This window comes from Cnephaeus nilssonii (genome assembly GCF_951640355.1).
Source record: "Cnephaeus nilssonii genome assembly, chromosome: 13".
In the NCBI taxonomy this organism is placed as follows: Eukaryota; Metazoa; Chordata; class Mammalia; order Chiroptera; family Vespertilionidae; genus Cnephaeus; species Cnephaeus nilssonii.
In genome coordinates, this window is record NC_137084.1 from 34419070 (window position 1) to 34446084 (window position 27015).

Consider the following 27015-nt stretch of genomic DNA (forward strand, 5'->3'; position numbering starts at 1 on the left):
TAACTACACTAAGAAGGAATATCTTCTATCATATTCACAGAAGTGCTCAATTTTAATTCTGTAAATATTAATTCAATAAACTCATATCTAATCTTGGAGTAATTATGTCAAATTTGCACGTCTCATACTAGCCAGCACACTCTAAACATCTGCAATCTAGACCTCCTCATTTGGGGATTCATGAATGACTGAAGAGACCCAACCCTGAAAGCATTTATTAAAATCGCCTCCTGAGTAAAACAGGTGAAAGTTTGGAAGCAAAAACAAGAACATACTTGCTAAGCACTTCCCATTCCACTTTATATTCAAGTAACATGCTAATTATAAAAAACTTATTATTAAAAACCAATACTGTTTAATTTGAAAGTACTGAAAATGGTTTCTTTTCATCATATCCTATAATTTCTGATGACTTTTAATTCACTTGGATAGAACAGTCTCTTTTTATATGCTTCACAATAAGAACTCTTCATCTTTCTGGTCTCAGGACCCCTTTCCCACTCTTAAATTTTACTGAGGATCTCAAAGAGCTTGTTTCTATAGGTTAATTCTATCTATATTTTCTGTATTGGAAATTTAAGCTGAATTCTTAAAAAATATTTATTACCTAAGTTAAAAAAAACAATAAGCTCATTACATGTTAACATACTTTTTTAAAAAAAACTAGGCATACCTATAGTTAAAACATACCTATAGTTAGTGAAAAGGTAGTGTTGTTTTATATTTTGCAAATCCATTTAACGTGTAAATGAATGGGAAATACCTAGGTTCTCATACTTGCTTCTACATTCAATTTGTCATGACATGCTGCTTTGGCTGAGGGACATGAAGAAACTCCAGGCTTACCTAAATATGTAACTGGAAAAGGGAAGACTGTTTGAATAAGCTCGTCAGATAACTGTGGTCATTTTTCTTTACTACAACTAAACTGGACAGGCGATAGTTTCTTAAAGGCTAGCTGCAGTGCAGAATCTGAAACTGTGTCAATAAACTTACATCCTCTGCTACATTAAAATCCATTGGTTTATCTTGCACAGTATCAAAAAATCGCATTAGTTAATCTGACTGTGGACCTCATCAAAAAGTCTTTCAAGTACTAGGAAGCTGTCAAGTTCACTGAGGTAGATACAAGTTTTCCAAAATTCTTATTTTTACTTGGAAGCGCAAATTTTATCTTTTGTAGCATTTGTTGTCAGCTGTTTTCCTTGATGCAGCAGGCAGGCTCCCGGCATTCGTTTTCAATGTGTACTCTATGTTCCAGATGGGTAAGCGTCATAAAGAATATTCTTGGTGTGACTGGTTCTTTTATTTTATTTTTTTTTAAACTGTGTGTGCATACATACCCCCATTGCTTCTGAGGCACCAGAGTGTGTATATCAGCAGTGTGCAAAAGGCAAATAATGTCTCCTTGTCATAATGAAAATAGTTTTGACCTTGTCAATCCACTAAAAGAATACTAAAGAACCCCCTGTGGGGTCCCACAGGCCACACTTAGAAAACTTCTGTGTTATCATATAAGTGACCCCCCAACACCATCACTAAGTAGCAGCCACCAATTTAAAAAGGAGAAATGACCATCATTGCTTGTCCATGTTATCCACATGTATTATCTATCCTAAGAACATTAATATCAGTAGAAGGCTATTTCTATAATTCAAATTTAATATGAAAAACAAGAGCTAGTTACTATGCAAGGATAACAGAAGCTAAACAAACTAAATGTAATATGTAAACTTCCCTCCAAGGAATTTAAAACATAAATTTTTCCTTAATTGTCTCCCCATTTGTTGGGCTTTTTTTTGTGTGTGTTGGGCACTTGTACTGGAGACCTGGAGAGTCATCCTCAGGTGGACTCCGTGGTCAGGATCCATAGGGCGTGAAGCAGTCAGGGAACAGAGCAGAGGCACTAATGTCAAACTTACCCAATTTCAAGACCCAAGTCCCCACCCTGCAAGTAGCCTGTCCTTCATAATCTCTGAGTCTTTGTCTTAGTTGAATACGAAGCAAATTCCGCTAAACACCGTGAGGACTGGATGAGATGCATGTAGAGCATTAGCGCGGCCCCCAGCCCACAGCAGGTATTCAATAAGTGGTTGCCACTGTTGTGAATAAGCTCCCCCAGAGGCAGCCGGGGGTCCAGTGAGAAGTGGGACACACATCCACATAATTATGACACAGCATGGGAACTGATTAACCACAACATGCGGTGGGAGTAAAGGGAAAATCAATGGTCTGCTTAAGTGAGGAAGGTGCTATAATAAATGAGCCGCCATTCCAAAGGGAAAGGGAGTTGGCCCCATGGAGGAGAAGGAGAAGGGAAATGTACAATAGATGCACACGGAGGCTGGGCACAGGACAGAGCAAGGAAAATGCTCTGGAACCAGCTCACGTAGGGTCGCTGATGCCATGATAAGGAGCGCACACATTTGGAGCTGTTCTCTTTCTAAAGACTGAGAACTTAAAACATTTAGTGCTAGCAGGTCATCTGGTCTCCTATTGTCTCCTGACCCCCGGTACACACACATTATACTCATGCTGCTTTCAGGTCTCTGACCTGTCAGCAGTGCCCTGGCCCCTGCTTGACCAGTGGAAAAGGAAGAGCAAAGCTCCTCCTAGAGGCTGTGGGACATCAGGGAGCCCCAGCAGCTGGTGGAATCTGCACTTAATGTTTTAAAGCACAAATGAGGCACATACTGGGCAAAGCCATTTTATACACCGAGTGGCCAGATTATTATGATCTCTGAACGCATAATAATCTGGCCACTCTGTGTGTGTGTGTGTGTGTGTGTGTGTGTGTGTGTTTGTGTATTTGAGAGACCCAGTGCATGAATTCGTGCATGGGTGGGGTCCGGCCAGCCTGGCCAGGGGGAGGGGACAGGGGCAGTTGGCCAGCCTGCCTGCTGGTCGAACTCCTGGTCGAGGGGACAATTTGCATATTAGCCTTTTATTATTTAGGATATACACTGAGTGGCCAGGTTATTAGCGTTCAGAGATCATAATAACCTGGGCACTCAGTGTATTCTCTCAGGCACTTCTAAGATCTTAAAGCGCGTGCAACTGTATCTTCATCCCAGCCCCAACTATGCCTCAGGTCCTATGTGACAGTGGAATTTACAGGTTGCTTTGCTTAATGGAGTGAGAAGAAAGAGAAAGAGGGTCTAGTGGCCCATCTTTTCCATCCTGATTCCACCCATCGGGGAAGCCTCTTGTCATTGCATGAGTGGGCCCTGAAGCCCAAAGAGGCCACCCGCCTCTTGCTGTTTGGCAGAAGCAGCAGGGCACAAGCCCAGCGTGAGGGCGGCACACAGGTGTGAGCCATGACCCACGGCAATCCTGCAGGTGCAGGTGAACATGCATCAGCGTGCATCTATGGCCAGCTGTGCTGCTCCACACTCACACAGGACTTGACCATTCAAACAAAAGCCAGACATCACTGCAAGGTCTTACTCACCCAGAATTTTACGAGGAAGAAGGCATTTTGAGGGCCCTTTCCAAACAGTTCCTTTAAGCCACCTTTCTTTTCAGGAAATTTGTCATAAATCTGACGAATGTCCACTGATTCGAGCAATGGGTCACTGTAAGAATGGTTGGCATGCCCAATGTGCACGAAGAGGTGTTTGTTGTACTGCAAGAAACCAACAGAGACATTCCCATTACAAACCCTTTGAACAACCTGGGACACATGCATCTTGAACTGGATAAAGAGTAAGTAGTCTTAAAATCCCGGAATTATGCCTTGATTAGCTGAGGGTCCATACCTTTGAAAAGATGAAGATGTTAGAAAAGTCCTTATAATTTAGGGCAAAAACAATCATCTTTTTTTTTTAAAATTAAAGTGGACATACAATAATATATTAGTTTCAGGTATACAACATAGTGAAACAGTCATTGTCTTTTATTGATAAGGGTATATATTTTTCCAATGCCTAAGAAGACTTTTTGTAGACATAGTAGTAAAGAACAGCTTAAATTACCCAACTACCAAACCAAAAAAACAATGCTATTACCCAGTTTCACAAGACTCAGCTGAAAATGAGAGTGACACCTTTTGGAGCCTACTATTTACGGTGTAAACCCAATAAAAAGTATGTGTGTAGTTAGCTAACATCATCACCCAGAATGCACTTCTCACTCCAGCTCCCCTAGCACCAGCATGGATGCAGCCTTCTGAGCTATGGTACCTACCTACTTCTTCCAGCAGGAATGAGAATGCTGAGCCTCTTCTCATCAGTCCCCTTAGTAACCAATCTCAAACTTGCCCCAGGTCCCCAGGGCCAGTCAATATGTGGCTATCAGTGCAACGTTAGGGTCAGGGGAGAGGATTCATGGCATAAGGTTACGAGAGGTTGGTAACAAAGGAATATCAGTCATTCGTAGTCACACAAAAAGGAAACAAAAACACCAAACTTCTGAGAAGACATTAAACTTACAAAGGAAACCCTTTCTTTGCCTTTGGTATAAGATATGGAAACTGGATCACAAAGGAGAATGTCCAAACCAATGGTTCTCATCCAGGTTGCAGCAGAATTACCAAGGAGCATTTAAAAATCACCAATGCCTGGGCTCCACCCAGACTAAATTGGAATCCCTGAGAATGAGGCCAGACATCAGTGATTTTTAATGCTCGGGAGGCAAATTCCAATATGCACCTAAGTTGGAGAACCTCTGGCCTAGATCCTCTACTTCAGACCCTCCCTGCCCACCCTTCCTGGTGTACAGGTCATAAGACCCACCTAATGGGACACAGACAAAGACATCTGGGGGTACACGGGTTCCAGGGAGCTCAGAACTTAATAGGGTTCAAAGAGAAAACCTCGTGTCTCTATTCGCCTAGCAGTCCCTACTCACTTTTTGAGTTTAAACTGGCATTTCTCCAAATAGAGTCTTTCTGAGTACTGATCCCATAGAAGCCCCAAATAAAAGAAGGATTGGTTAGGGCAGCCTACCAAGAGTACTGCAAATCAGCTATGACACCGGGCCAGTGCTTCCCCAGTGTCTGAAATGGGGAGAGTGATGGCATCTACTCCATAGGCTGGCTGTAGGATTTAAATGAAACACTGCTTATGTAGAGCACACTAGAACTCCTAGATCCAACAAAGAGTAAACATTCAATAATGCTGGCTATTACGATTTTTTAATAGAACCTCCTTCTTTGAGATTCACAGTGAGTATTAGCATATTAAAAGCACTGCAGTAAAGAGACATTTTTTTAACCTTGTATAACCCAAAGTTTCCCAAACTCATTTGATCACAACCCTGTAAAGATATCCTGCAGAAGTGCTGGTTCGAATCTGTGACCTGCTGCCCACGCCGTGGATCTCTGGCCACAATGCCAAAGGGTGAGAGGCCCAACCCCCCACAGTGGTCCACAGTGTTGCATGCCTGACTTATGTGACTTATGGGGAGTGTGGCTAGAGCCTGGCATGTCCTGGGAGAAGGCTAAGCCCCTCTCACATTCAACATCAGAGAGCTATCTTAACCAAAGCTTCAAAATCCCTCAAAGGCATCAGCTAAAATGAAAATCCAAGTGGAACCTATCAAGCTTTGACGTGGTCCCTGCCTCTGCTTCTTCAGTTACCTGGGGACTCTCTGGTGGGACTGAGACCTGGAAGCTATTGTGAAAGAACAGAGTGGGCCTGTGAGGGAAGAGAAAGGAAAAAATGTTTTCATAAAGTCAAAGCCCTGGCTGTGTTAGGGAGGTGAGGCTATGGGGTGGGGCAAGTGCCTTTGATCTTTCTGTAGGTTTTCTCTAATGCTGTCTGTCACATCATCTTTTCAGTTACAAGCAAATAAAAGCCCACAGAAACAGAAACGTATAAAGCACAACTGCTAAGGAGCTTCCAGTCTCATCAGTGGGTAAAAGGAGATGTGCAATGTGCTTTCTATATATGTGGTCTCAGGTACTCCTTTCCTCACAATGACATTGTAGGGAGGTTTTATTGAAGTCATTTTTCAGATAAGGAAATAGAAGCTTAGAGATGAACGGACCTGCCTGAGGTCACACATCCGGGATTAGTCCTGGAGTTAAGAATAAAATTTGGATCTGTCAACGCCACGGCCCATGCATCTTGGTGCAAATACCAACCACGGGGTCTCCCAGAAGAAAATGCCCAGACTCTTCTAATGCAGATCTACTTTTGTTTTGAAAGTTGATTTGAGAAAAAAAAATGAAAGAAGCTAAATGGTATTTTCAAAATTCTAAGATGTTAAATTAGAATTCAGGAGAAATGTAATGATTCACAGATGCATCAGATAGTGTCTTCAAAGGTTTCTATTTTGAGGAAATTACCTTTGTGCCCAAGTGGCTGAAAGGAACTGAGAAGGGGCAGGCTGTCTTTGCCAAAGGAAATCGGGCACTGACTCTCCAAGGCTGGTGACTTGAAACCAAACCCTGACTGTTGGCATCTGAGCGGCTTTGTTCCTGCCAAGAGGTGACTTTGTTGCTAAGAATACCAAGGACTAAAGAAGGTGTCCTGGAGACCACAGCAGTGAGACAAACAGACCTCGCTCTCCCCCTAACTCAACCTGGGCAGGTCGGGAGTCCCTGTGCCCCCAAATCCAGAGGCTGAAAAGAAAAACACTATCTGATAGGTGTGGGTTCAAGTTTTAATGAAATTAGAACTCTACAAACCATTCGATGAGGCTCTACCTACTACTTCCATCCTGCCAGTTCTCCTTAGAAGGGAAGAAGAGACACTTCCTTCCCTCTGTCTCCCCTGCCCTCCCAAATAAATCCCATTTGCTTTCTAGTAGGGCTGGTTACCCAAAACTAAAGGTGGGACAAAAACCAAAAAAAAAAAAAAAAAAAAAGAGTAATTCTATTCTGTAAGGCAAAAAACAAATATTTGAAAACAACAACAAACCAAAGCCCCAAGTATTGGGGGTAATATATATGCTAAGCACTGTGCTAGGCACAGGGAATCCGGGAGCCAATACTTCAAAGTCCCTCTCTTCACAGACCCTACAGTGACTAGACAGAGCTAGCTTACTGCCTCTATAGTCAATCATGTGTTGCCCATGTAAACATGGGTTCTCAAAGATTCCTAGAGAAAAGGCTGAGGTTAAAGACAGTCAACATCCCCACTCTTGCACGTCACATGACCTAAATTAGCATTTATCTGCTTTTTTATATGGATGACTTTATTCTCCAGCATTAAACACACAGTGTTACTCATTAGCAAAGAGAACCTGTGTGGAACTCACCTTGGAAATGTGAGTTAGGTTTCACATCTCTAAGGCAAAACCCTGATAAAAACCAAGCCATCCATCTCATGTGAGAGTATAACACACTCTCAGATCTGTAAGGTTTCAGAAAATTGATCTTTGTAACCATTCTCGGTTAGCTACAGGAGGATACGTTCCTATGAAATGGAGTAAATCAAAACACAGGGAGATGGGGCCCTGACCCAGGAGAGAGGAAGAGGAACTCACTGGCCAACAGCTGGGCTGCTGACCCGGACAGAAACTGGTCCAGTGGATGAGGAGCTAGAGGGGCCCTGGAGGGATGTCCCCAAGGGGATGTGGACCTGAGAGATTGCCTGACTTATGTGACCATCTGAAGAAGAGTTTGAGAATTCTGTTAGAAATTGTGAGGATGAATTCGTGTAATGTAAAAATTGAACAAATAAAAAAAAAAAAGTAGCAATGACAAAACCCTAAAATAACAAGCTTTACAATCAAGAAATGGTTCGAATACATCACACATTAACCACGCCGTGTACAGAACTGGCACAGGTTTGTAATATAAACACTGAACATTAAACCAAAATTTGTGATATAACCACACTGGGAGGGTTAGAAGTAAGGGGGGAGGGCGTGTCATATGCTAAATTTAGAGAGCGAAGTCCTGATCTTCCACAGTAAAAAGTCAACAGAAAATGTCTAAAATTGATGGACTGAGATATATAGGATAAGCATGTTATTTAGAAATATGCAGATGATAACTGAAGAACTGGCCAAAGGGCTGTAAGCAGCTGTCCCTAAGGAGTAGGGCTGCGAGGTGGGAAGAACTGGGGCAGGGGGCTGCTGCTTTTCCTCAGGCCACGAGTGAGGCTCAATTTGGCTTATATATAAAGCATATGTACTAACTACCTTGAAACAACCTAGAGTTTTTTGAGGAAGGGAAAGAACTATAAAGGGAAACAAAAACATTACGAGTCGTGCTTCAGGTTGTTTATTCTAGCTGACCACAAATTCCCTGAACCTGAAAGGAACTTAGATCACAGAGCCTTCCTAAGGCTCAACCTCTCAGGACGACTGGCCAGAAGAGGGGACCCATGTCTGCCTGCAAGGTTCACCCAAAAGAACGAAGTTGCACCAGCAAAATCCTACCTGGATCAGCCTGACAGGTGCTTAGCAGCACCTGACACAACCTTAATACAAGGATTTCTCTTTCAACTTGGGGAAATGCTCATTTCCTCTTTTTATTGCTGCAATCCCTCCAGTTCTTTTTTGCAGCAGTTTTATGTAGTGAAAAGGTGAATGTAATCCTAGAAACTCAACAAAGTTACTTGCAAAGGGTTATTTAGCTGCCCTGGGGGTTTTACAAACGATTTCCTCCTCCCTCACAGCTGTTCTGAGAGGTCACTTTCTCTCCTGGTTCCTGGCTCTCTTTCTCTCTGCTGCTGAGGGAGGTTGAGGAGTCAGATGGGGATCTGGTCTGAACCCTGGTGCTGGCACCAGTGTCCAGCTGAGTCATCTGGGACAGCGACTCCAGCCGCTCTGCTGCCTTTTCCACCTCCGTAATACAGGGGTAATAAAAGGGACTATCTCGAAGGAGTGCCACAAGGACTAAATGAGACGATGCATGGAAAATACATAATGCTGTGCCCAGCACGTCACTTATTGTTATCATCATGATACTTCTTTACTTTGGAAGAGATCATTTGAAACTCAGGCTGTCCTCTGACAGCAACAGAAGTGAAATACTGAACTTTAAAGCAGAAATTAAGAGAGGAAAGTTTCAGATACATTAAGGTGGATTCCTTGTTTGGACACTGCCATTAGCTACTGTAATGTAGAGTGGCCGAGGTGGGGGTGATGTGGACATGGAGTGATCTGGCCCCCACACTTCCCACAGGCACATCAGAGCCCACTCTCTGAAGTGTGCAAAATCTGTCCTCAAAAGTGGGGCTGGGGCAGCCTGGGAGGGCGCCCATCACGGCGGATGAGACAACCAGAACAACACAACTCCCACAGGGAACACTGGGGTCTTACTTTCTTTCCTCTCTTCTTTTGAAGATTGCCAATCCATTTTACTCTAGAGACCTCGGATGAGGTAGTTCACTTTTTGTGGAAAAGGAAGGAAAAGCCCCATAAATATACTCCTTGGCATCTGAGCTGCTCCTCAGGACACACCTCAGTGCTGCACTACACTAGCTGACCTGAAGATGGCGGTCTTTTCATAAACTTGTTCCAAAAATTCCAAGTATTTGAAGAACGTTAGTAAAACCTTGAAAAATGACTGCTGTCAAATAATACCAAGAGAGAAATTATAATCCACTTAGGAATTTAAAGAAACTAAGACAAATAACTCATGTCAAGGGATGATAATGTACAAGTTGGAACAGAACAAGGACAAATCACCTACATTTGCTTCCTGTCATGCTCCTGCCAGGACTCCCTGTCCAGACACTCCCAGAGCAGCCTGGGCAACCTATGATGACCCCACGGAGTGGCTGCAGGGCCAGCCAAGGAAAGTGACCTACATACTCAGCTCTTGGGGGGACAGGAGGGGCTCTCCTGGGCTCCTGCTCAAGTAGACTCCATCCTGGGCTGACTGCTCAGACACACCAGCCCTGTCTGGTTACCTGCCCCTGGTGCTGCTTCATCCCCTCCCTGTGCTCTTCCCAGAAAGAAACATTGAAACAAGAAACTAGGAGCAAGCAAGTCCTTCCTTCCCAGATCTCACACCAGGATGCGTGCCCTCACCCCCACTTTCCACATCCACCTCCATCTCTCTAGAGGGGCTGCTGTTTCCGTAGAAAGCGGTGAGTCTTCCCCACAGAAGTGCAGCTGTAAGGGCCACTGGCTGAGTGCAGGGACAGCAACCAGGAAGGCAAGCGGGCGTGGGGCTGACCTGCCAAGGAAAGCAGATGGAGCCTGGCTGGGGCCTCTGTGAAATGTCTATAAAACCCAGATTTCCAGATGCTTTCAATTGCCTCATCCCCAAATGGTAATGAAGAAAGAGAGTGAGTGCCCAGAGCAGCTCAGACACTGAAAGTAAACCATCCACTGCTATTGCGAGAGGTGCATGGATGAGCCCATAGAACAGCTTGGCAGTCATGCGGGAAAGGGTGGCAAAACCACACCGCACCCCAGGGAGCCATCACCTCAACCTCAGAAAGATACTTCATCTCCATGCCCTACTGGAAGACCACACTTGGTAAAATATATGAGAAAAGTCTGGGAAAAGCACATATACTGGGCACAGCCAACCGTCAGACCAGCTGTGGCCTTCCTCTGAGAGCCTGCAGGGCAAGTGTGCTTTCTGACCATTTATTCTAAGCATGGGATGCAGACATTAACACAATGGGTAGAATTCTGGCTCTGTTGGTTTTAAGCTGTGTGACCTGAGGCAAGTTCCTTAATCTTTCTGGGCCTTGGCTTCCTCCTCTGAACATAGGGATGACACCTGGCCTGCTGATATCTGGGGGTCAATGTGAAGGTCAAATGAAACAGTAAACAAGACAGTTCTGTGTGAGCCATAGGGAGCTGCACAGATACTGGATTGCAGGTTTACTATTAATGAGATCCATACACAAGCTATGAACTGGGGTAGAGGAACTTCTTTTTTAAAGGACCAGAAACTGTTTTGCCCAAACAGCTGTTGCCCATAAATACAGAACCCCACTGTGAGATGTAGTGTCAGCCCCAGCAGCCACTGCAGGCTTGGAAGCTTCTTCACAGAAACCTTGGCCTCCTCCACCCAGTCCAGGACCCAGGCAAGGACTCTCCTGGCAATCTGGAACTTAAACCTTGCTTTTGATCTTGTTTCCTTATTTCTCCAATCGAATCCCATGCAAACCATTCACCCTTCTTTCTGCCCCGGGCCTCATCAATGCCTTGTTTCCTTAGCTGGTCACATTTTCCAAAGCAAAGTCAGGGTCTGTGGTCTAACAAAAGACTTTTAGCTCTCCATGAATTTAGGCCTTTGAAAGAAGCTGTACAGATAGGAAGATTAAATCACGCTTGGGCCCACATTTGACCAACTGCCTTTAAGGGAAAGAATAAGGTGAGCTGTAGGATGTATTTGCAGAACTTTAGTGCAGGCTCCCCTGAAGGGGAGACCTCGGGGTCGCTCAGACTGTGAAGATTGCTGACTTACTCCTCACACCCAGGAGACTCCATGCTTCAGGCTGTCCAGCTACTTAGAAATAAAGATAAGAGGCCAGGACATCCCAGCAAAACCCCTTGCCTCCTGGCTGAGGACCTGCCATCACCCAAGCCTGGGCACCCTCCAGGAATTCTCTCCTTCAGTGGAGCCTGAGTCAAGTGTCCTTCCTTTCCTCCTCCTCCTCCAAATGTCCTGCCCACCTTCCTGCGCTGGCTGCCACTTGTGGAGCAATAATGAGCCTTGTCCTCTGCACTCCCCCAGGTGGTGCATCCTTCTCTGTGAGATGAATGCGTGGGAAAGACCTCCCTAAATGTTGGTCATTGCTGCTACCTTCCCCAATTTTTCAAACTATGGGCTCTGGATTAGGACAAAGTTCAAATATCAACCCTGTCATCTATGAGCTCGGTGTTGGGCTGTTGTTAACTTAAACTTGCTGAACGTCTCTGTTTCCGATATCCCCTTCAACAGGTTTCTTTTGAGGAAAGGCGATTAATCTGCTTCTTCCTCATTCTGTGACCTTTCAAATTATACTACCATCCCCAGTCTCAAAAGCTCAGTCACTTCCAGTATCCTCTTCCTCCACAGCTAATTAACCCCTAAGACCTCTTAAAGTTATCGACACAATGTCTATCCCCTGGGTCACTACTTATGCCCTGGGTTGGTGCTTGTTGCTCATCTCCTAGCCCAGCCCATTCTCTGACCTGCTACAGCTGTCATCTTCCTGAAACACATCCGATCACAATTTCTCTTTAAAAAGGAGGGTGAGAATATGTTCGTATAATGCTGTCCATGTATTAAAATCTGTGGAAATACAAGAAACTAGCAAAGGTGATTTCTACCTGGGATGGGATAGGAATTAGAAGTTAGTGAACTCTCCTTCCATTCTTTTATGCTTATAGATTTTTGACCACATGTATTTACTATCTACTAAAAAAAAAAAAAAAGAATTAATTTAAAAAAGTATTCTGGCTCCCATCTGAGTTTCAATAGAGTCCAAAACACCTGGTGAGCAGATCTTCCCAAGCCAGATCCCTCCATCTGTCTGGCCCAATTTCCTGTTACATTTCTAAAAGACATTCAGGTTCCAAAAACCATGTGTGGAGTGTTCAATAGGTCCAGGGATGTTGCTAACTGTAATTGTTGCAACAATAATGAGAGTGGTCCTATTACGCCTGCTGTACCAACTGAAGTAAGGCTGAGCCGTGAGGTCATTTGCCCCAAATCTCACACCACTGGTAAGCATTCAGATACCAGCTTTCTCATTCAACTAGTACGAATGTGTCGTCACAAGAGCATGACAGGAGATATGCTCTGAAGTTCCAGTGGAAACATTCCTGGCCTCTCTTGTGCCTTGCCCCAAACCCCGAGAAGACTCACAAAACCTCAGGTTGAAAAAGGAGCTCAGAGAAAAGCCAGCCCGACCCTCACCCCATGTGAAGGGCCCTGCTAACATGCAGCCTGCACTTGGGAAGCTCATACTTTGGAAGGCAGCTGTTTCTATGTTTGAAGAATTTTTTGATTTCTTCAAAACCACAGTGAAGTGGTTAGGAATAGAGTGGAGCCAAACCTTGGCATAGCCACTTCCTGAGAGTGGATCTTGATAATGTACCTTAATGCATCAGAACCTCCATTCCTTCCCCTGATAGACTGGACATAAGACCAGTACCCAAGCCAAATGCTTGGCGTAGTGTTTATAACACAGCTCAGTAGGTGCCGGCGATTAATGTTATTGCTATCATGTATCAAGGTGTTTGTTAGGAGCTGGATGTGCCTTCCCTGTTCAGGTTTGTTACCGTACCACATCGTGGAGTTTTTCTTCTTTCTTTGGCAAGACAGTGCATTTTCAAAATCTGAAGAGACAATCTCCTTGTCCCTCCCTCTCCATCCCAAAATTCTCCCTTCTCTGGCTGTGTAACATCTACCTAACTCAACCCTCACACACTCTCTTCCTGCACACATTCCTGCTTATTCTGACATGTAGACCATGACAAGTATTAAGCATACAGTCTGGTGCCTGGGAAGTCTGCACCATCAGGGGTTTGCCAGCTGTGGGGCAGGTTGTGGCTGAGCTGTGGGGGGCTGGAGGAACCTGCCGTGTCCCAGGGTGGGGATGGAGGGATTCCACTAGGCTTTATCAGGGAAACCACTCCCCATGCACGCACAGGATTCAGCTTACAGCTCACCAAGATCAGGTTTTCAGCAGTCTCAAATCAGCAGCTGCCTAACTCAGTCTCCAGGAACTGGGCCCTGATTACAGGCGATGGAGGATCTTACACTTAACATTTGAAGTCCTTTGATATGCAACACTGAAATCATGTAAAAAGTGTATTTTCAAGCACTACTAACCACTTCTAATATAGTCTTAATTTTTTAGATCTTCCTTTATTAACCCTCTGCTGTTTTTCTCTTAGCTTCTAGTGGAGCCAAAGGTAACAGAGGGACTGACTTGCTGGTTCTCCACCAATATAAACAACCAACTTGAGGAAACGCTGCCATCTGGTTTATACTTGATGCAAAGCCAGCAGGGGGCGCTCATCCCCCAGATTATTCTTCCTTTAGTTTATAGATTATAGCCAGCTATAGCCTACAAAACAGGCCACAGGTACACATGGACCATACACTCTTTGGTTACAATCTCAGGATGTGGAATCAGCAGGTCTGGATCTGAATCCCATTTCCAACGTCAGCTAGCTGCCTAACACTGGGCAGGCCACGTCACAGGATTGAGTAAAATAATGCACAGTGTTGGCTATCTCCACAGATGGTACTACTGCTGGTACTACTACCTGTGCTGCCAATGCTAAGGGTGGCAGAGTCAGGAAGAAGTCTTCAGGGGTGGCAATGAAGACTATGTGTTAGACTGAAGAGTGGATTTCCAGAGCAGTGGTAACTAAGGGAGGCCACCCTGGACTGTGGCAAACTAGGTTTTCCTCTTGGCTTTCTTGCTCATGCCTTATCTACTGCTGGGAAATAGTAGAGCCGCAAGGTTCAAACCTGGCCACAGCCACTGACTATCTGCAAAACAGCAATCTCTCCAAGCCTCTCCTATAGAATGGAACAGAATTACCTACCTCACCGGGCTATGATGAGGATAGAAGAAATCACTAATGAAAAACAGTTAGCACTGCACCCAGCACATTGATTTATTTATTGGCTTTTTGCCAGCACTGTCTATAACCCCATGATTCCAATGAGCCTAAGCCATTATGGAGAAGTAGGGAGAAATGTGTGCATGCCTACATGGAGACAAAGATCTCCAAACACAGAGTTAAATCTGTTTGGGGACCTTTAATTATTTGTCACCTTGTTGGCTTCCTTATCAAATTAACATACTTAATATTTGATGTTAAAGTTTTAAGTAGAGTACACCCACATTAATTTAAATGTCCCAGATGAATTATTTTAGGTGACTTTAAATTTTCCTATAGTTGGAACCATTCACATGCTACAAGTTTTTCAGTGTTACCTTGGTCCTGAAGTGCCATTACATGTTCACTGTAACAGCACCTCATGTTTGCAAAATAAAGTACATATTATATAATCTGACAAGCTGGCACTTGAGGCATCGTCAAAGTTCTGTAAATAATTTTGTTAATTCTCCCCCATTTCAATTCCTCAATCACCTTTTTCTCTAAGGGTTCCTTGCTTCCTCTAGCATAAGAACTCTCCGGACCCTCACATCTCCACTAAAATCAAATACATGTACTAGTCGCAACTTGGCGTGAATTCACTTATATACATTAAACTCATTTATGTATCACTGCAAAATCAGGGTTCGTAACACAGGAATGTTAGAAGCAACATTAACAAGTGAGACTGATGTTACGATTTAGGAAAATAATTTCAGAATAGTGGTGCAGTTTTGGTTGGCATTATCTGATAGACATACCTTAAAATCATAATATAACAAGCCAAAAATATCAACATATGACATTTTCTGAAATTATACCTTTTTATTCTAAAGAGCACGTAATTTTCACCTGTGCAGGATCGCCATTCCACATAAGCACTTAGCATCACCTCCCATTCTGTGTGTGTGTGTGCACGCGTGTGTGCACTTGTTGGGGTGGTTACTGTTGTCATCTCTACCTAGGAGGGAGGCTCCACTAGAATAAGGACTGTTCCCTTTGCTGTTGAATCCCTAACACCTAAAACAGGGGTCGGCATGTAATGTTTAAAAAGTATTTGCTGACTGACTTCCAATTTCTCTCAGTCCCCATCTTGGGTCCCCTAAAATATAATTACTTTTTCAAGAGGCCCAAGAATGTTGACTCGCACCTGGCCTTCCGTTTGTTTCAGGACAGTTAAAGTCATGGATTAGAGTCGAAGCTACAAAGCAAAACCTTTTCATTCATCAGGGAAAGGCCATTGCCATCACCCTTCCTGTAAAACCACTCAGCTACTAAAAAAAAAATGACCTAGTTGGCTTTCTCTTCCCTGTTTTCAATAACCTTATTTTCCTATACCTGCCTTAATAGGCCCACTGACCTACTTACATCTCCTTCATTTCCCCCTAATTTTGGAGCAGGCTCTATTTTCCTACCAGCTGCCAGAGTTCACAACTCATAGACAGAAATGTCAGTGGCTGCACGGCGTTCCCGAGCCTCTGCTGGGGTGATGGCTGGTGGAAGCCTCTGCCCGGGGCGTCTCCCTCTTCCTGTCACCAGAGGCTTTCCACCGAGCTCAAGTGCAAATCCTCCCAGGAGAGGTCACCCGTGATGGTTCAGTATCTGAGTAATTCACAACAGATGGTGAAATCACTCGTGACACTTCTTTCTGATAACTGAACGACAGCAAGGCGGCAGATGCACGGAAAGCATGGCTTTCAGTGGCCCTGGAGATCAGCAAGGTGGGTGCGATAGGGAACACAGGAAGGAGGTGGTGAAGATTCCCAAAGACAAACTCACGATTTCTCCAGTGCGTGCCTTGGACTCGCCCACAGGCAGATGCAGTGCTCATCCTCACAGCCAAGGAGTGGGAGTGAGTGAGATAAGGGCCTTGGGATTACTGGGGGGGGGGGGGGGGGGGGGGCTCACATATGTATGGGAAATGATGGACCCGGCAGGGAAACAATGGGATGACAGCACTCAAAGTGGAGGGGGGGGGAGGACATCGAATAGAGTCCAGATGCCAACTTTCCTGGTATTTACGATATTACAATGCATTCTATGTCCAACTGCTAAAGTACCATCTTGTTACTTCTCCTTAAGATAACAACCTGCTATCGTGAGAAAACATAGCTGCTATCTTGGAAAGGCAGTGTAGAATCATGGCTAAATGTTTAGGCTTGAGTTTGAAAAACCTAAGTTTGAATCTCTAATCCATCAACTATTAACAGTGTGACTTCAGGGAAATTACTTAACTTCTGTTTCGTCATCTCTCAGACAGTACCTACCCTTATAAGGTTTTGATGAGGGTAAAATGTAATCGTACAGGTATATATAAGCAGCTCTGCCTAATACCAGTCATGCGGCAAGGCTCAATAAAGGTTAAATTTTACCAAATGCAAGAGCCCATTAAGGTCCTTCCCTTCAGCGCCAGTGTTCCCTGGAGTGTCAGGTCCAAAGCATCCACAAATTAAGCTCTAAATTCAACATAGTTGTCCATGGGAATAGCTTTTACTTAATTGAAAAGCTGGTCGGCTATTCCTTCAGGTCCACATCCATTCGGGTTATTTGTCAGGCATGAGGGCAGGGGAAAGGATGGTGAAGGGGAATGGGAATGGACAGCAAACGGATTTGAGGCACACCTCTCTGAGCACACTCACCGAGTCTGGGTCTCGCTGTGGTTCGAGGAAAGCGGAGAATTCCACCAGGCGAAGTTTGGTTGTGCCAATGGAGCGACCCTGCCAGGCAGGGACCGAGGGAGCTGGGGCTGACGCAGGCTCAAACCCTGAAAGACCAATCGTCACCTTTAATGCTGGCCATTCACCTCCCCTTGGGCCGCAGGCAAATCCGGGGACAGGGCCCTACAAACAGATGACCCAGGAAGAAAGGCCTGCTCCACCACTGCCATGTGAGGTAGGGGTGAGACTCTGGCCAAGGACCCCGAGGCCGTGTCCTGATAAAGCACAATGCGTGTGGCTCCCCATAAAGCCCACTTCAACTCACGCTATGGGCTGTGGCCTGAGGACACCGACTCCTGGACAAAGGGGCCGAGCTGGGGGCCAGGGTGAGACCACTGAAGTGTGGGAATGAATGCTCACAAAGATCTCCTGTGAGGCTGGCACACAAGATACTTCTTGTGTTTCTCCACCTCCTTTCTTAAGCCTGCAATCACCGCAGTATGGAACATTCCCTCAGTGTGCTCCGTGGTGTTGGAGCAGAGGGCATAAGCCTGGGGTCTGTAAAGGAGAGCGGCTCCACCGAGTCATTCCACATGCACATGTGTGTAGGGGGGAGCAGATACATGGTTTCTAGTTTGGCCTTCCATAGCAGCTCTCCTTTGAAGAAAGGGTACTAGGAATTAAAACCTACTTATCTAGGAAAGGGTGAATAAACCCCATCTGCCTTTGGGACCTAGATTGCCCAATTTGGCCTGTTAATGATGGGGAAGGAACCACAGTAACTTCCCTTTCCAAGGATGACCAGGGTGCTGAGTGAAAGTGACCAGGCTTCCTGTTTCCTTAAAACAATGCATCTGAAGAGCTCTTCGTGAGGTGACTGAGAGGAATGGGGACCTGGAAAGGGACCCCTGTGACCCTCCATAGACCCAGGCTAACCCTGGGCACAGAGGGGCAGCCATGGCTCTGCAAGTCAGGGAGGACATGCAGCTGTGGAAAAAAGTGAGAGGGAGCCCCTCAGAGACTCACCTGGAATGGGGGCTGTGACCGCTGGCTGGATGGGGTAGGCCTGCTGCACGAAGGGCTTGACACTGGGGACAGAAGGATGGAGAGAGTCAGAAATGGCGCCTGTAGCAGTGGCTACACCTCAGTCCTGGCCTCAGCCTCCCAGGGCTAGGGACCCGGCCTAGGGTTCTTCCCACTGATAGGTTCCCTGCCTACAAGTGGGGCACAGCCCAGGCAGAGCTCCACCAAGACTGAGAGGGTTACTTCCGATGATTGAGGGGCCAGCAGGCTGCTGGGGACCCACCACCAGCTTCACACCAGTTCAGTGGGAGGAGCTGGACATCTGCCTCTGAGACCGAGGTTCATGGTCACCAATCGCAGGCACCTGCTCGCCTTCTCTAGGCCAAATAGCTCAAGTTCTTTTGAGAATATACGAGCAGGATTTCCTTTCTGCTTTACCCCCAGACTGCCCGCATCTTCTGGTTTACAGAGCTTGCTACCCTGGCCCTCAAAGCATCATTGGGATTTTCTATTAGCCGCCACACCACAGGGAAAGCCGGGACAGAATGGGCTATGGAATCACCCCACTGCCCTCTCTCGGGCAGGTGCTTTCTCAGGACGACCCTACGCTTTGCCCTTCGGAGCCAGGGAGGGATTGGAATCCTCTTCCTGTTTCGAGCTACATGACCATTAAACTTAAGGTGGAAGTAAGGTATTTCCATGTCTCCAGGATCTGAGCAGTCTCTTTCCTATTGGCTTCAGGAGGTAACAATGAGGGAAGATGCCGGTGATCTCGGGTTAAATCTCCTTTCCCCGCCCCTCCAAGCTCCGAGGCAGTTTGGCCCCAGGAAAACGCTACCCAGGGTGGGCGGTGCCCAGGCCCTTGTAGTCAATGCCGGCCCCTCCTCAGACTTACTCTTGTGAGGATCCTGGCTGCCCTGTTTGTATCATTCCTGGCCAGAACTGGAAGGCAAAATGCAAGAGGCTTCAGGATTATGAGTTCACTTCAAAGCACAGTTCAGGATGCATGTGCATTGCAACCCCTGCTAAAGACGGCGGGTTCAGATCATCCGCCAGGTGCAGTGACCCCCCCCCCCCCCCCCCAATGCAGGTGTGGTCACTGCTGGGCAGAAAACCGCCGCCTATGTCCTCGGCCTAGCAACCCAAGGCTCCTTCTAGCTCCTCTTCCAGATAATCTCCACTGGCAGGGCCAGGCAGCAACACCTGGCAGCGATCTGGGTGCACTGCAGGGCCTTCACAAATATTTTCATCTGACTGCTCTACCCCTGCACCCACCTGCCCTTTACTTCCCTCTCCATTCTGAATGCTCCCTGTGTAACATGATGTTGCTTCGGCTCACAGCACTGAAGGCCCAGCCAGGAAGAGGACAAAACTCAAAACAAGAGGCCAGCCAGGAACTCCAAACAGCACCGCAGACACCTCCTTTGCTGTGAGTTTTCCTGGGGCCTTTGGTACCTGCTGACCCCCTGCTGGAGGCAGCACTATGTAAAAGAAGTCACAGAGCCCTAGGTTTGAGTCCTGACACCATTATCCATGTGATTATGATCACGTTCCCAAACTCTTGTTTTGTTTCCAAGTAACCTCAGTTTTCTCATCTGCAAAATGGCAATAACAGTAAAAGGCATTAAGGATTATAATGAAGATTAAATGGGACCATAACGTTTAGTGTCTCAGCCCTTGGTAGGTGTAAAATGAAAATGTTAACAGGATTCTTTGTTCCGTTAGGGGCTAGCTGTTATAAAGTGACCCTGAGGACACAGGAACAAAGACCAAGGACTAGAAAAAAGAGCAAAAGAGGCAGATCACAGCCCAGGAGGACACTGGAAAAGTAATATTTGATTCTATGTCTTCAGGGACTAAGGCTCCCTCCACTCCCCCATCGCTCTCTCACTCCCTGGCTCCCTCCCTTTCTTTATTTCTTTCGCCTTTTTGCACCCATCATCAGTTCACCACAAGGTGGTTCTCTAACACCTGACCGACTCATAAGTGCCAGGTGGTCAGTTTCATGTTGGTCCGTGGTGACCCCATGCCTCCAGGGCCATCGTTTCTGGATGCAGCCGTGACTCACCCCCGGTGCCCCTGGGAAGGTCGGACGTGGAATCCCAGGCAGCCCCAGCTTGTTGTGAATGGCAGTGGCCGAGACGATCTGGGCTGAGGACATGGCGGCCATGTGCTGAAGGGCCTTATCCTTGGCAGTCTGATCCTTGAAGGTGACAGTGACACACAGACTTAATACATAACGCATGGCTACCAGGCAGCTCACACAGGCACAGCCACGAGCACATGGACTAAAATACAGAGCCACAAAAGAGGCCGGAAAAGCAAACATGCACGGATAAATAAACACAGCCAGAAGGCTAAAACACACGGAGCCTACTGCTACTCAGAGCATTTACTGAGAACACCCAGTGGCAAGGTTTAAAAAATAAATTTTTTTGTTAATCTGTTTTCCAACAGAATGGGAAGCCTCTGAGAAGAGTGAACAATGTATTTATTTTTCCAGCTTCCAAAGCGAGACTTCTCCAATTACTTAACACACTCAAGGAAAAAAGGGCCCTGCTCTTAATTAAGCATATAGATAGGGGAGGAGGGTGGATCTGGGGTAGGACCATCCAGAGCGTCAGGAGGCCCTGACGGTGTGTGCTATCAACGGGCCACAGTGCCAGGAGCTGCTGGAGTCATGCGAGGCCTGGAAGCCCTGGCAGACGCCTGGTCAGGGAGGCTCAGAAGCATTGGGGCAGGTGGGGTGGGCAGGGCGGTGACTGATGGGCCAAGCAGCATGCTGGCGGGGCACATGCTCTCTTAGGTATCCCACCGTGAGTAGAAGGCTACATGGGTTCCTTCTGTAGCCAAGGACACAGGGGATGCTATCAGGTAAGTACTTTCTCCTTTTCCTAAATGGGTCTTTTCTAGGAAAGCCAAGGCTGATAACACAAAGCTAGCCAAAAAGTCTGCCAAGCACAGCTAAAATACAGAATACTCAACTGGTGAAAATACTTACCATGCTTGTCACCTGGATACAACAATAAACAAGTTGTTAAAAAGAATGCGTACAAAGGCAGGGTTATTTTTCTTCTTCAGTTAAAAAATATAAGTGTATATAAACACACAAACCTGGGGTATAATAAAATGGATAGGAATGTGGGTGGTTTTTTTTTTCTTCTTCACATTTTAGGAGGAATGTATGACCCACATAAAAGGTCAATTACCAACAACTACAACAATGAAAAAATACCCCCTCATTCCTCCGAGCTGGTTCTGAGGCTCCCCCAGCACAGATGGGAGAAATGGCCACAGGCCTGGTGGGGGACAAGCCCCAGGGATGCAGGCAGGGCTTCATGCTGGGTACACATGGCAAGGTCCCTGGCTGCTAGCAGGAAGTCTATAAATCTACCTGGCCCCAGAATCCATGAAAGTGGGAACAAAATGGTGACATCAAAATAAAGAGATGGCCCTCTGCGGCTGCCATTCAGAGTTTAGACAGTGATGAAGGCCAAGGCAAGCTTCGGGTAAGACAGAGTACCAGCAGAGAGGTGGCTGCACTGTTCACAGATTCACCCAAAGGTGGTGAATAAACATGCTGAGGTGCCAAAGGCAAGGCCAAAAGAAGTTAAAAAAATAAAAATAAAAGCCTATAAGATAATTTCTAGGGGCTTCTAAGGAAGACCAATTAGGTGCTCCCCAAGTCGAATATTCCGTAACAGCCAGGAATATGAGTTTTCAAAGTTTATATTGACCCTTGAAAAAGAGCCTAACACTTGCATAATTTTTTATAATATTTTATCTATTTCTTTGTTTTTTAACTGAAAAAATAATGCAGCTCATGGGACGGCTCTTTGGGGAAGCACTAAGTCATTATGAGCATCTGTATGGTCGTGTGCTGCAGCTGAATAACACCATGAGGGCCCTGCAAGCTTGCAGGGTTGCTGGTCCCCAATGGAAGGACCATGGTGACTAGAGTGAGGCTTTTGCCACCTCTGGTCAGGTGTCATTCTTCTCCGGATTGTAGCTACATTTATTTATCTGCTGAGTGCCCTAACCTAAAGCTATTCCTCTGGTAACTTTTTAAACTAGGTCTGAAACATTTCAGATCCTAAGATGTCAGAAAAAAGACAAATCCTGAAGTCTGTGGAATTTTATGATAAACTGACTGGCTTTGTACAAGTGCCCCAAAGCCAAACTGAGCCTCATATACACACTGATCTCAGCCCCAGGCAATCTACTCTTAGCTGGCCCCGGGGTGGTCTCACCTGCTACCTGCCCCATTCCCCTCTCAGAGGGTGATCCGTGGGTAACAAACAGAAAACATGGCTTTAGCCATGCTTACTCTCTTCTCTGTCAAGAATACAAACTCATTGGTTTCTCTTTGGGACAGTCAATTTGGACTCCAGTCCCCATGCCACTTATCCCTAATGAGAGGTTATAAACGCCCTCAAGGTGATTTCTGAAACTGAAGTAATGGCACAGGTATGACCACAGGTGCCTTCCCCAACAGGGAACAAGCCTTACAGCTAGCTTCCCCAGGGCTCAGGCTAGGGTTTCTGGGAAAATGGCAGCCCAGACTTCCTGTCTGTCTAGCTGACGCAAATTCAGGAAAAACTACAAAAGAGCTGTGGGCTTGGGTCTCTTCCAAAAGTACATCATGGGGCTCTCTCAGACCTGCGAGTTCTGTGTTTATGGAATGCTGATGACAAGGGCTGTTCTGCTCACCCCAACACAGAGAGCATCTGTGCACACTTGGGTGGAGTGACTCACCCATTGAAAGCCCAGGTCCAAGTGGAAGTGAGCTCCCTACATCTCCATCGCCTACTCTTAATTCTAGTCGAGTTTGCTAGGCTGATTAAAAAGTTCCTCTAAATGTTCATGAGGAAAGTTTGATGTTTCTTGTTTAACAGGGAAATCAGTCAACGAGGAAAGGAGAAATGTCACCAGCTTTGCTGTTTATGTCACACAGCTTCAGAACATGGTCTTTTTCTTTTGGTAAATAAAGTGTGACTGTCTTATTACCCAGCATGCCATGAGGTACCTGAGTGAAACAAAAGTTCCAAAGCAGGAGAGCAAATTCAAATGCTTCCATCACACCAAGTTGCTCTGTGCCAGGAAAAGGCATCCTGGCCAAGGAGTCGGGAGACCTGGCTCTCTATCTGCCTCTGCCTGATGTTAATGGGGTGCATTACCTTGGGCAAGTCACTTAACACTCTCCCCTTTTCTACAAAATAAAGATTTAAATTTTATTCTCTCAAGTCCTTCTGGTTCTAAAATGGAAGCTGTGAGTGTGAGTTCCATCCTAAGCAAACACACCTTAATGCATATAATCAAAAAACTGCTAGTGAAAAGACAGCCAAATGTTAAAATTTGGGCAGTGCTTGGCCGCCTATCCTAATAGAGAGAAAGCCAAGTGTGGAGAGGAAATTGTATCTCAAGTAGAGGTTCTTTCTGCACTTGACCTACCTACTTGAGAATAGGCAATTTTCTGCAAATGGACTAAAATGTCTATACCAGTGATTTCCTACCTTTTGTAGTGGAAACGCTCTGATTACTCATTTAATTTCATAACATCTCTCCTTTATAGATGATATACATTTAAAAATTAAAAGAATGAAATTTTTTTGTTGTTTAAAATATAAAGTAACCCTGCAGATAATAAGCACCACCAGGGAAAATCAGAACTGAGAGCCTGGCTGCAGACCCACTTATCCTGAAATGGGAGGAAGGATGGATGCCAAGCGAGGAGATTTCCATGGAGGGATCTGTAAATTGTCATTTTCGGCCTAGAGATACAGGCCTGGCTTTGAAGAAATGATAACTGTAAGTGTCAGGCCTGAGTAAATTGCTTCTCTGTGTCACTCTAGTCTAATATCCTGGACTTTTAAACATTCTACTGTATCCTTACTACTCATCTCCCTAGATTATAGGGGGGAGGGTGTGTCACTAATCTACTCAAATACTGGAGCTTCAGTAAATTAAAAAATATATGCTATCTTTGTACATCATATTAATTTTATTCTAAAATGTTTTCATACCAACATTTCTGAGACGAGGATGAGATTTACAAAGAATGAGCACACTGTTGTATCTTGAAAAACGGATACAGTTTTAAGTCAATACTGAATTATCTTCTATAATGTCTGAGGTTACAGGAAACACTCTGAGTGTGGATGTGCATATGAGCATGCATGAACAAGACAAATGTGTCCTAGGAAAAAGCTTGGACAACTTCATACTGACTCCGTATTACTGATTTTAAGCCCATCTATCCCTCAGATGACAAAGGATGGGGCCACAGAAAGCTGAGTATTGGGGGAATAAGAAAAGGTAACTCTTCCTTTCCAACTGAACCCTAAGTCAAGCCCATGACCTGGACTGTGGAAAATGTTTATGAAGCAGGCAACATGGGTCTATGACTGTTGATGGGTTGCTAGGATCGGATGTCCCATCTGACCTGAGAATGAGGGCAGATGAAGCACTCTAACTTGGGGTGCATGTCTCAGGACGCACTCAACTCTCCTCCCTGTCCAACTTCTGGGACCCCACGGTATCAATGGCCTCACTACCCCAGCTACATGGGATCCGGCAGGATGTGCCACACAGAAACTCCTCAGCCCAAGCTTTTCACATCGTTATTGTTACTAAGTAAACAGACTTTCATATTTCATGAAGCAGAACTAGGACTGCCTCCTTCTAATGGTTGAAAGTACGAAAATGTCTACATGTAATATACATGACGGGAAGGCAGCTGCATCACAGATGCACATATCTGGAGTGAAGTGCTCCTAAAAATCAAGGATATTTTATGAATTGGTTTCTGGATAGTTTCTTTCTATCAGTTTCCTTTTAATCAGTTCCTTTCTCCTTTGCTTCTCCAGCTTCTTATTATTCTGGGGAATCAATTATCTCATAATTCGTAGGCATTAACCATAAACAAACAAAGATAATGTACAAAGGTCACAGGCTTGCATGTACAATTTTATAGCTGTCATATATGGAATTTTAATGAACAGCCTACTAGGCCAATATATTCCAAACACTTTATTTAGGGCTCATCATTTCAGAATTTAAAGACTCCAATCTAATTTATTCACATGGAAGTCTACCACTATAAAAGGAAAAAAGCATAAAGTTAAAAAAAAAAAAGACCATGGATTCAAAAACTCTTGATAGCTATTAAATGTTTTCCTCCAAATATACTTTTTCCAGCAATATAAAAATATAGTGCAAGAGAGGAAAGACAGCAATTTGCTTGCAAAATCACTTTTGCAGAAAAAGATAAAACACAGAATACTTCCCTGAAAGTAATTTTGCAGATGCTGTTTCTAATCTTGCACTCTGTGAATTCGCATGACTTCTGCAATTATTAGCAATAGCCCCTGAGCAGATAAACATCACAAAACTCTCCGAGAGTTCTGGAGAAAGGATGAAGGGCACTTGAATTCTCCCAGCCATGATCTCCAATTTGCTTATTATTAGAGGAAGCAGGAGTAAATACAAAAGGGGCTATTTCGGTCAGGCAACAGCTAATGCCGAGGAGAGAAGGCACATTCACACCCCTCCTGACTTGCCATGTAATGAGGAACAATTAATTCATCTTATTGTGCTTCCAAATGCCAAAGACTCCATTCACATCAAAGAAAAATGTGTCAAGGCTTTTACTATTGTTCATTTTTAAATGTACTGAGCTATATTTAGTATTTTGTAATTGTCAATAGTGTTTCCTTTCATTCTGATGTGGGGCTTAGCATCATTATGGAGTGTAGATGAGGATCCAGGTGATTTGTAGGTATGCCTGATGATTCTCCCCCAGGAAGCCTGGGATTTAGATCAGTTAATGCCAGGTCTGGGTGTTGGAGAGAAGGCACCCTTCTGACATTAGCCCCCTTTCCCTTCAGAGGTGACACCAAGAGGCCGGGGTAAATCTTCCCTGAAAAGCCAGAGGAACCCAAGCAGGCAGCTGGCTCAAGTTTAGCTCCCAACTGAGTACCAACTCCCACCACTCACCTTTTCTGTTTAATTCAAACATCCAGACACAATGAAAAAAGGGCTCAGTTGAGGGGAGACAGTGCAAAAGCATCTCAAGACAAGGGAAAGGACCCTCACCCTTGACCAGCACTCTCTGGGGAGGCACCATGACATCAATCAAAAGGCTTGGTCTTTGGTGCCAGACAGCCTTGGAATCAGATTCAGACTTGTGACCCTGGGCAAGTCATTGCCATTCAGAGACTCTGCTTCCCCCTTTCTAAGGTGAGGGTAACAACACCCACTGTCAGGACTGCTCTGAGAACTGCATCAAACACTCTGCACAGTGCCGGCAGCCTTGCCATTCAGTGAACTTGGAATCTATGGGGCCCACATGGTCAGCCATCCAGGGTTGATCCTGATCCAGATCTCCAATGCTTAGGAGCCCTGGCCCTGATGACATAATCTTGGGGCTCACTGCTATTCTAGGGCATTGTCTACATTGGAGGCCAATTAACAATGGGATTTCTCTCTGAAGGGACAGAAATGTAGAATGAGGCTGTTTCTGTCACCCTTAAAAAGAAAATCCAGACCTGGCTCAGTTCACATGGAAAGATAAATGTGTTCAGTCCTCTTTTATGCTAAGTTCTGCATCACCACACCGCTGGTGGGAGGTCCTAATTCCATCACACCCAAACATGAGAAATTAACTGTCTCCAATCTTTGTTTTAACTAGGTTAAGTTAAAAACAAGGTAATGAAAATATTGTTGAGGAGGCAGGGGACATGTCATGAATGCAAAAGAACTCCCAGAAGATTGGGAGATGCCAGGAAAGGCAATGTATCATTTCCCAAATCCTGTGACAAGGCCAAGTATCTTGGTGCTGGCGCTGAGACAAAGAACGGGGCTGTTCCAGGCT

General features: G+C 45.3%; 1 protein-coding gene across 4 annotated transcripts in view; it reads right to left on the bottom strand.

Moving 5' to 3' along the window:
* The window catches only part of TEAD1 (TEA domain transcription factor 1), a 252832-nt gene that overhangs the window by 33986 nt on the left and 191831 nt on the right, over window positions 1–27015 (bottom strand). For all 4 annotated transcript variants that reach the window (XM_079787220.1, XM_079787221.1, XM_079787218.1 and 1 more), the window contains 5 exons: window positions 20212–20346; window positions 19039–19085; window positions 18147–18208; window positions 17103–17227; window positions 3452–3625 (listed from right to left, as the gene is read on the bottom strand). In XM_079787220.1, the coding sequence (XP_079643346.1) occupies window positions 3452–3625; window positions 17103–17227; window positions 18147–18208; window positions 19039–19085; window positions 20212–20346 (543 nt within the window). The remainder of the gene's footprint in view (window positions 1–3451; window positions 3626–17102; window positions 17228–18146; window positions 18209–19038; window positions 19086–20211; window positions 20347–27015) is intronic.